The sequence below is a fragment of the Prunus avium genome, chromosome 1 (genome assembly GCF_965620075.1).
Source record: "Prunus avium chromosome 1, drPruAviu1.hap1.1, whole genome shotgun sequence".
Classification (NCBI taxonomy): Eukaryota; Viridiplantae; Streptophyta; class Magnoliopsida; order Rosales; family Rosaceae; genus Prunus; species Prunus avium.
Window position 1 is genome coordinate 43,972,600 of NC_142284.1, and position 9,856 is coordinate 43,982,455.

Genomic DNA, 9,856 nt, shown 5'->3' on the forward strand with positions numbered 1-9,856 from the left:
CGCCGAGCTGAAGAAAGAAGCACCAGTCATTCATATTGGCTGAGATTTTGATATAAAACGAAAGCTAATACAAACAAGAGGTAGAAGAAGAAGAAGAAGCGAACTTGGAGTGGTATTCTAGGAGAGATGGGAAGCACGAGCTGTGCTTCCATTTCGAACTTGAACTTCATTCGGAGTCGCAGCCACAATTGCTTCCAGCGGATTGGGCCAATCAGAAACCAGCTGGGTTCTGTTCGAGTCCACCATTCGAGGAGACCAAGACTAGAGGTCAATGGTTTGCGGAGCCGGAAGAGCTTACGAAACGACGTAGTCTGCTTCGCTGTTGATGACGATTTGAGAGAGAAGCAGCAAGAGTTTGGCGCTGGGTCTGGGATTGGCTCCGCCGTCGAGGATAGGCCTGCTACTGGTAACAACCAAAATTTCTTAAATTTTCACTAAAAATTATGGTTGAGTTGCTTTATATTCCACAAATTATATAAAGAAATCAAAAAAACATGGTCACTAACTTGCTACTTTGAGAACCCAATATATGTGAAAAAAGGTAAAAACTTAACATGGCTTTTCTTACTAGTTTAGAATAATTTAGTGCTTTCTTTAGGTTTTTTTTTTTCTACTCTCAGAATTTGTGTATATTTAGAAGCAAAACATGCCTTAAATCAGGCTCAGGAGCTTTGTAATACCAGTTAATTTAGCATTATTGGCTGTTTCATGATTCAAGAAGTAATTGGAAATTGAGTGGAAGAAAGTGCTTTCGTAACTACTATAGTGAAGTTTGAGTGGTGATGTTGTCGAATAAATATGAAGTCAATCATAAGGGAACAAAAAAAGTAAATACAGCAAAGAAGCTGATTTTCTCATAGCTTCTTATAGAGTATAATTTGGCCCGTTTTCTAAAACAGTTTGTTTGTACAGGAAGTAGATGTTAATGTCTTTAGTTTGAAGTTGACTTCACCTTTTGCTGTACAATATAGATGTGGTTGATGGCTCGAAAGAAGAGAATGGAAGTGCTATTTACAATTTTCTATATCCTAGTCAAGAGCTCCTCCCGGACGATAAAGAGATGAGTATATTTGATCATCTGGAAGAGCTGCGTCAGAGAATTTTTATATCAGTTCTAGCAGTTGGAGTTTCTATGTTGGGATGCTTTGCATATTCAAAGGAACTTATAATATTTCTCGAAGCTCCTGTTAAAGACCAAGGTGTAAAATTCTTGCAGCTAGCTCCTGGCGAGTTTTTCTTTACTACCTTAAAGGTTAGATTGAGTGAATATCTTTCCTGTCCATGATATATTTAACATGATTGCCGCATGTAAGGTTTTGTTTTTGGAAAGTTAGCCACTGTTGGTTGGGTGCAAATTTGTCTGGCTAACTAGCGCGGAAGTGCAATGGAGTGTTGTAGGAACTTTATGATTTATACTTCCCATCATAATCTCAATGGGAAATGAGAATAACATTTTCTGTATTGCTCCTCTTTTGTTTCCGCTGTTTTCATTTCATTATTTCGGGAGTAAATCAATTAACAAGACAATTCTTTTGACTGTCCACTGCAGGTATCAGGATATTGTGGCCTTCTCTTGGGGAGCCCCATCATTCTGTATGAGCTTATAGCCTTTGTTCTTCCAGGATTAACGAGAGAAGAGAGAAAATTTCTGGGGCCAATTGTTTTGGGCTCATCAGTACTTTTCTACGCTGGTATCAGCTTCTCCTATTTTGTTTTGACACCAGCAGCCTTGAACTTTTTTGTTACATATGCGGAAGGTGTTGTGGAATCGTTGTGGTCAATTGATCAATACTTTGAGTTTGTACTGGTGCTCATGTTCAGCACAGGCTTGTCTTTCCAGGTAATTAGTCAATGACTCTCTCCTCTTAAGTTCATACTGTCTTTAGGGATGACATTTCTTCATTCTAATCAGCACTTATATTCGTGAGCAATTTATCTTTCAGCCAGAAACATGCCTCTCTCATAAAACTGTGCATAGGTCGACGTGGATATCTCAGAAAACTTTTTTTACAAATGACCTTTCATCTTATTCTACAGGTTCCGGTTATACAATTTCTCCTGGGACAAGTTGGTCTAGTATCAGGAGATCAAATGCTGTCAATTTGGAGGTATGTTGTGGTTGGTGCTGTTGTGGCAGCTGCTGTGGTTACACCATCAACCGATCCACTCACTCAAGTTCTTCTAGCAGCGCCCCTCCTTGCTCTTTACTTTGGGGGTGCCTGGGTTGTTAAGCTTACCAGCCGATGAACCCAGCTTCTTCGATGCATGAAATTTGTTCGCAGTATGGCGCATACTCAAGAGTTTGCAAGGATCTTGTACATTTGCAACATTATGTAACATAAATGTGTTGTCATATGGAACAAGGGTGAATAACCCCGTATTATTGTACAAGAGGTTTATACTGCAAGCGTATAACAGAAACTACCTTTTATCAGTTCACAACTAGGTTGATTTAAATTTTAAAATTCTATAAAGCAAAATAATATTATACTGACAAGAAAATCATTCCGACTTACGAAGCTCTGCAAAATGGATTTCACTCTCTCACTCTACTAATTGTTCAAATCAATTTTCTGCACTCTAGTTTCTAAATCGACAGTACTGGGACAGCCCACTGCAGATTCAAGCTGTCCCAAAGAACTCTTTAAACAATTGCACGCCTGACAAAAAGATTCCAAATTTCCTTTAAGATTCTGTAATTCAGCTTGCATATCATCCACAAAGCTGTAGATTTTCTCTAATGCTGCCTTCATGGTGGGAACCTCTTGAGGGGGATAAAGAGAAGCTCCAAGCTCGTCTATTTGTATTCCGATTCCTTGACACATTCTCAACAATTTCTCCAAGGAATCCACAAGATTACTGCTGTCATTTGGATTTTCACGTTTAAGAAAACTTGTGATCGTGCGAATTAGTTCCTTTATCACTACAAGAGTCTCAGACACAACTGCAATTGCAAACTGAGCAACTCTCATCTCTTCAGGTGACAAATCATTGCCCAGATCACCATCACTTGAAATTTCATCATCCTGGGGTTCAATCTCTGCTTCGATAGAAGACTCATTAGAGGCTTCATCTGTCGGGTCAGAGGAACCTGGCTTAAGCTCCTTCATCTCACGAAGAACATCTTTCATGGAAACTGCAACCTGCGTCATTGCTCGCCCAATTGCTGTGACATTGGTGGCAGGTGTCTTTTTAAGAGCAGAACACGCTTCCCATACTGCACCAGCCAACTGTGGCATTGAGAGTTTCCCATCTTTATTCCGTGCACCTGCAGGTGTGTATTCAAAGTGAAGATAAAACAAGAAGACAAGATTGCCATATTTGTTAAATATTTTAGTGAAGACAACTACACTACCAACTACTATAACATCTAGTCGAGTAGAGCTTAAGACCCTAAAAGTTACAAATTTCGGTCTCATACACAAAACCAAACTCTAGGACCTCAGGTTCATGTACATGAGTGCAGGTGAAAAAGAAAATAGAGATCTGAAGGGATCAAGAAGAAGAAATGCTGCAGAAATATGTCTGGTGGTGAATACAAATCAAATTGCTTCTATCTTCAACCAGAGAGAGAGAGAGAGATTACCATACAACGAGACAGATTCCTTCAACAACTTAAAACTGGAGTCAACAACTTGCTTTACAGATGCATGGACACAGGAAGACAGGGTAGGCCCTGCACCCACTATACTCCCATGTGAAAGCAGAAGAAAACCTTGTAGAATATTGACGTATGAAGCCATGTTTTCTTCAAGGGCTCTAACTTCTGGTGTTTCTCCGCTCCAAAGCATTCCAGCTGCATTATGAAGTCGCAGTTAGTCACTTGAGCATGAGGCACTATGCCACACGGGAGAACTATGCAACTAAATCGCAAATTGAAGCATAGATAGACAAAAACCATAAAAATCAGATCTCCAACAAGGCACTAGATAGTTCCATTGCTCCACTTTTATCATTTTCTTTTATTAATATGGAAAATTTGTTAAGTTGAAGAAACGTATTTCCAAAGTCCAGAAACCTGCCACTGATTGTGTTTATCACTACAACCAGATAAGTCAAAAAGCTCAAATCAAAATTCCTTCAATAATTTTCCTAGATTTAGCCATTCCAAGCTCAAGTTTCCAAATTAACATACTAAGATCATACCAAGCAAAAAAAGATAAAGAAATACCAATGGTAGCTTGTTTGGAGACTTGGTCACCAATCTGCATGACCTTCTCCCAGCTCACCTTCTCGAGTGTAGAAGGTGGAGTTTGATCTAACAACTGTTTTCATTGATTTCAACAAACAAAAGCCACATCACCATCATCACCATCACCAAAATCAAAAAGCAAAAGACTATATTTTCAAACAAAAAACAAAAAAGAATTCCAGGGAGTTGTAAACAGAGAGATCTTAAACCTGAAAGGTCTCGTGGATGGTGTTCAGGTGCTGGTTCAGAGTTCGAGTCAATTGCTCTCTCTCGGCTCTTCCCATCTCTCTGTGTTCGAAGGAATGAATTGCAGAGCTGAACGGCGAGTTCTCACTTCTCAGAGGTTTTTGAGGGCTTTTTTTGGGTTTGGGGTTTTGTAAAGGGGAAAATCTTTGTCACTCGCCGCCGCCAAGTGCCATCGAAATTTGTTTTTTTCTTTTGCTAACTTATCAAAAAAAAATACCCGGAACCCGATTAACGGGCCGCGGCCCGTTTCCGTAAACTGATGCAGATGACGTCACCATTTAACTGGGCTAAATGACTTCTGGCCCGTTATTGGTAAATGGGCCGCTTGGTACACCATGTCTCTCTCTCTCTTTTCTTTTTGGACAAGACAACATTCTAAATTACTCTAATAGTGTGTTTACTAATCAAAAATTGGAATTCGAATCAGGAATTAAATTCTAATTATGGAGGATTCATGTGTTTACTTCACATAAAGAAATTAAAAAGTAAGTAGGGTCTACACAAAATTAGGAATTGAATTCCTCCAAAATCATGAATTCAATTCTTGAGTGAGATGTGGTATTCTAATTCTTGGAGAACTAACCCATTAGGAATTTATCTTTTTTACCCATTATATCCTCACACAATTTTGAAATTTCCAATTTTTCCATATACTCTAACCCAACAACAAGGACATTTTAGTAATTAGCATCATTCATACCCCAATTCCATATAGTTTAGTAAACAACTTCAATAAGAATCTGGAATCTAATTATCTTCAATCCAACTTCTCCTCAATTCAATTCCTCCTAATCCGATTATAGATTAGTAAACATGCCAACCTAATCCATCAATAATGAGGAATTTGGGCGTAAGGAAGCAAATACACTACCCTAGTCAACTAGCCTAATCCATATTTACATATCATAATCAATATTTACATATCATAATCAGTTTTTAACATGTAAGATATCAACATGTGATCGACACAAATGGAAGTTATTTGCCAGACGGGTAATTGATTCCAACTCAAGAGGATTTGTAAGGTAACAAAAGTCATTTACATGCCAATGCAAGTTATACCTTGAGAGGATTTTACTCTGCAAAACTTGGTCATTTGATTGATGTTGAAATTTATTCTAAAGTCCTTGAGAGGTTTTTACTCATCGAGAAATCCCGTGTTTGAAGCATTTTTCATAGTGTCATCAAATCATCAAAAGTAAAAGTTCCAGAGTTGGTAAATGTCTATAGAGGTGCCAAGAAAATATATTTCATGCTTCAATCATACCTACATGTAAACTGGTAACATTTAGCATGCTTCTCTCACAAACCCTAGAGGTATAATAAGCCTATAAAAATCACCTAAAGCATCATTTCAAATGATCCATCTGAATGATTGCATTGCACCAGAGAACCTTGCTTCAAAAAGAATGGAACGGCTGCTATCTTACTAGAGATTTTTCCACAAATATCCTCTCCCTTGTCTTTCTTGCCTGCAACATCAAGACACCCAAGAGAAAGAGAAGTCTCATTAGAAAAAGTATGACATAAATTGCTGCCTAATCTCAAAGAGGTTTCACAGTTCATGCTGTTAAAGGAATGACTCTTTCTAAAGATAGCATTTCTGGTTAGCTGCTAAAGAAATGATTGACTAACAGGCTTGTGAATTCTGAACTGAAATATTCGATATCAATACTGTCTTTTTAAGTTCCTTTCTCTTTTAGCTTCTCCACAACTGAGCAGCACAGATTCAAATTTTCATCTTGAAAGATTAAAAGATGGAGAGTTTACCTTTTCTTCCCAATTTGTACAACTTGTTATCACAGAGTAAAGAAATGCTTGCAGAAAAGAACCGACTTGTATCCCAATCCAAAGCCCCCTTCCTCTAAAGTCTAACCAGAAACACAATGTGGCAGCAACCGGAATCCCAACTAGATAATATGCTCCGAGGTTGACATACACTCCCAAGTCCTGCCATCCACATCCCCTAGCAATTCCTGTTTTGAATTATATATAAAATAAAAGGCTTTGAGTTTCACAGAATTACTGCATTGAAAATGCATTAACAGAAATGTGGAAGGAATAGAATCATAACCAGAAAGAACCCCGTGTAAGTTGTCAGATATAACTGATAGACAAATCAGAGGGGCCATGGAAGTGACATAATCCACAACTTCCTTGTCATTGCTGAAAATGTAACCAAAAACAGATCGGCTGGCGAAAACGGTTGAGCTTATAATAACTACCCCTGAGACTGTAAGAAACATAACAGCACCAACAGCTAATCGAGCTGCTTGGGGATTTCCAGCACCTAATTCATTTGAAACCCTAGTGCTAAAACCCAATAAAAAAACAAATCATTAGTACACAAAGCTAAGAAGATTCGTCATATAAGAAATCAATTTTATGTTACATTCATATGTGCCTTGATACAAACCTTCCTGCTGCACCAAGTCCTTCTGGTATTGTATACAGTGATGAGATGGTTGACAAGCTGTTCAGAAAAGTAAAACATTTTATTGATTTGAAGAATATAACTCGCTAGTTATCAGGGACGTCACTTAAAATTGCAGCATACCATATAGATAAAACTGAAGTTTCAAGCTCCGGATTTGGTAGAAAACCAGCCAGCAAGATAAGGAGCTCAAATGACCACCATTCAAGGCTATAAGCATCACATCAGATGGGAAATCACAATATTAGTACTAATGCTAGAAAAGAAAACTAGGAGATTTTAAAAGCTAGCAAGAAGAAGGTTACCAAATCATTACGGCAGAAGGAATTGCAAAACGCAAGAATTCTTTAATTCCTTGAAACAGCTCCAAAGAAATTGGAACCCGGGTACGTGCACAGGCAGTGGAGTACGTCACGTATAGTATGAGTAGAATCACATTTAACCAATACGACATACCAATGGCTAATGCTGCTCCAAGGTGTCCTAGTCCAGACTTGAATACCATAGCCCAACAAAAAGGTATGTGGAAGCACAGAGAAGCACAACCGCATACGAGCAAGGGAATGATCAAGCTTTGTGTCTGAAGATATTTACAAAGTGGCTGAAGAGTTGCATAAGCAAAGAGTGCAGGTAAGAGCATCCTTGCAAACTTACCAGCTTCAAGTGAAATTAGAGGGTCTTGGCCCATGAAAATTAGTATTTCTCCCATGTAGATCCACACGAGAGACAGAGGGAGACAAACTAGGAGTAAAGAGAAAATAGCAGTGTTGATTTGGAGTCCTAGTTGTTTATATTGCTGAGCTCCATAAGCTTGCCCTGACAGAGTTTCCAGTGCACAAGCCATTCCAAACTGTTTGACATGTACAAATTAGAAAACCCATTAAGTTCTTAAGGACTGGTACCCAAGATCCTTTTCTGCTTGAAGGCAAAACTCCAAATGATGAAATTTATCCTTTTCAATAGTTACAACATTTGGTTCACTCATCTTAATCCTACATTGCCTGTTCTCTCTTATGGTAAGAACAACAAGTAACAACTAACACAAACAAAAAGGAAAATGAAAAAAGCAAACAGTAACACGAGGGGTTGGGATTTTAAACCAGATTTATCTATATTATTTATCATAAACCTCGGTTGCCCAAAATTTATTACAAAAATAAAATAAACTGATACAGAAACAGGGAAAGCACTTACAAGAAGACTGAAGCCGGAGACAGCACAGAAAGAGATGGCAATAGCAGTGCTGGATAGAGAGAGCTGACCCAGATGACCCACCATCATGATCGAAATGATTTGCAAGAAGTACTGAGACAAATTCACAGCCACCATAGGCCCTGCTATGTATCCCAACCTCTTCACTTCTGCAACAAACAAACCGCATCTTTCAACACCTCCCCTGTCCTCTCCCTCTTCTATTAACAAACTCTTGTCCATTCTCTCTCTATCTATCTACTATCTACCATCTCAGACTGTTATCAACCTCTTCTCACTCGTATATACACATCTCCTTTGTGACAATGGAATGCGTGGATTAAGAAAGAGACGTAAAAGTTTTGGCCTTTCATATGATTGCATTATTTTGTTGTTGTTATTATTGGTGATTATTATTACCTTAATGAATTTCCTTTATAGATTTGGAAGTTTTCAAGAGGCACGTGGAAATTTTGGCAACATGGTCAGAACCCACGCGCCCTCTTCGGCCATGACCTCTCTCTAGGATGTTGAACTTGTACATACATAGTATGCAACAGATTCTACGTTATTTGTGGTATTTTAGTAAATACGCTTGCAAAAGGTTGATTATCTTGCTCTGTTTTGCACAGGTACAGGGCAGGGCCGCAAAAAACATGTGAGAGAGAGACAGCAAACTTTTTTTGAGAATGATTTGTTAATTCCATCAGAATCTCATTCTTCTCATCGCGTTGGCATGTATCAGTTCATATGTATAATTTATGATGTTTGGGTTTGTGCCTGTTTGAGCCTAAATAAATCCACCCAACGGAGCAAGAGCTCTTGGTGGGCTTGTAACTGGTGCAAGTGCGTGAAGCTCCAAAGCCGGGTTGATAAGCCCAAGTGTTCAGCTGAAGGGTGGTGTCCAAAGTGAAATTCAAAGGTGGGATAGTGTAGTAGCAAGGATGAGGCCTCATAGTCTCGTAGGGGTTTGGTTTTTTTTTTTTTTGGGGTATGAATGGTCTCATAGTCAATGGCGGATTCAGGAATTATGAAAGGCTAAAAACTTTTTGTGAATTGAACATCTAAGGTTTTTTTCACCTAAATTGACCTTAGGTCCTTTCATGCATTCATATCATACATGAAAAATTGTTTTATGTAAAAATATTGACTAAGTATGAAAAATGGTTTTTCAGAATAATCATTTTCTCAAGATAATTTTTGGCTGCTTTTATTCCTTACACATCAAATAAGAAAACTTGATTTTATGGGATTTTAGTATCATGTATATATTGACTTTACGAGCCATCATTTTTAAGCCTAAATCGTATTTTGAAACCGATTTTTCATATTTTGATTTGGTGGGAATTTGATTTTCTAGCTGGAATTACACATTCTGGTGGGATTAAATCAATAATCTCATTTTGTACTCTTGTTCTTAAAAGGGGAAGAATTTGATTTTGGCACTGTTTCCTCTTTTTGGCCAAGTAGGCCAAAAGAAAGATTTTTGGTCCATCTTCTCTCGAGATGCGTATGTGTGCCAGCACCAAGCCACTTGATGTCTTAGATGGAAAGAGTGTGTGAGTGTGTTTGCACTTTTGACTTCTAATCAAATAATTGATCAGCCAAGCAAAGAACCTCATCTTGGCCTAGGTTCTTTCACTTCCTCGGGATCAAGGATGACTAAGTTTTGTCTGACTAGTTTTAGGATTTTGGAGATAAGTGCAATGAATGTAAATGCACGAAACGAAATGACAAAAATGTAAATGCGATAAAATATATTAAAGCGATAAATAATTGAATTAAACTTGAAT

General features: G+C 38.2%; 3 protein-coding genes across 3 annotated transcripts; 1 reads left to right on the forward strand and 2 right to left on the reverse strand.

Annotated features, from left to right (window-relative positions):
• Window positions 1-2,442, forward strand: APG2 (Sec-independent periplasmic protein translocase). The gene is made up of 4 exons (XM_021968544.2): window positions 1-406; window positions 972-1,252; window positions 1,550-1,840; window positions 2,038-2,442. The coding sequence occupies exons 1-4, from the start codon at window positions 127-129 to the stop codon at window positions 2,245-2,247; spliced, it is 1,062 nt and encodes a 353-aa protein (XP_021824236.1). The 5' UTR covers window positions 1-126; the 3' UTR covers window positions 2,248-2,442.
• Window positions 2,443-2,451: 9 nt separating this feature from the next.
• On the reverse strand, window positions 2,452-4,612 carry LOC110765419 (uncharacterized). Its single transcript, XM_021968543.2, has 4 exons — window positions 4,402-4,612; window positions 4,172-4,265; window positions 3,587-3,796; window positions 2,452-3,268 (listed from the first exon to the last, which is right to left on the reverse strand). The coding sequence occupies exons 1-4, from the start codon at window positions 4,474-4,476 to the stop codon at window positions 2,553-2,555; spliced, it is 1,095 nt and encodes a 364-aa protein (XP_021824235.2). The 5' UTR covers window positions 4,477-4,612; the 3' UTR covers window positions 2,452-2,552.
• A 938-nt stretch (window positions 4,613-5,550) lies between these two features.
• Window positions 5,551-8,444, reverse strand: LOC110765452 (protein DETOXIFICATION 14-like). The gene is made up of 7 exons (XM_021968586.2): window positions 8,067-8,444; window positions 7,178-7,722; window positions 6,996-7,082; window positions 6,855-6,911; window positions 6,513-6,751; window positions 6,209-6,414; window positions 5,551-5,910 (listed from the first exon to the last, which is right to left on the reverse strand). Exons 1-7 carry the CDS (start codon window positions 8,304-8,306, stop codon window positions 5,860-5,862), a joined length of 1,425 nt encoding a protein of 474 aa, XP_021824278.1. The 5' UTR covers window positions 8,307-8,444; the 3' UTR covers window positions 5,551-5,859.
• Window positions 8,445-9,856: the final 1,412 nt, after the last annotated feature.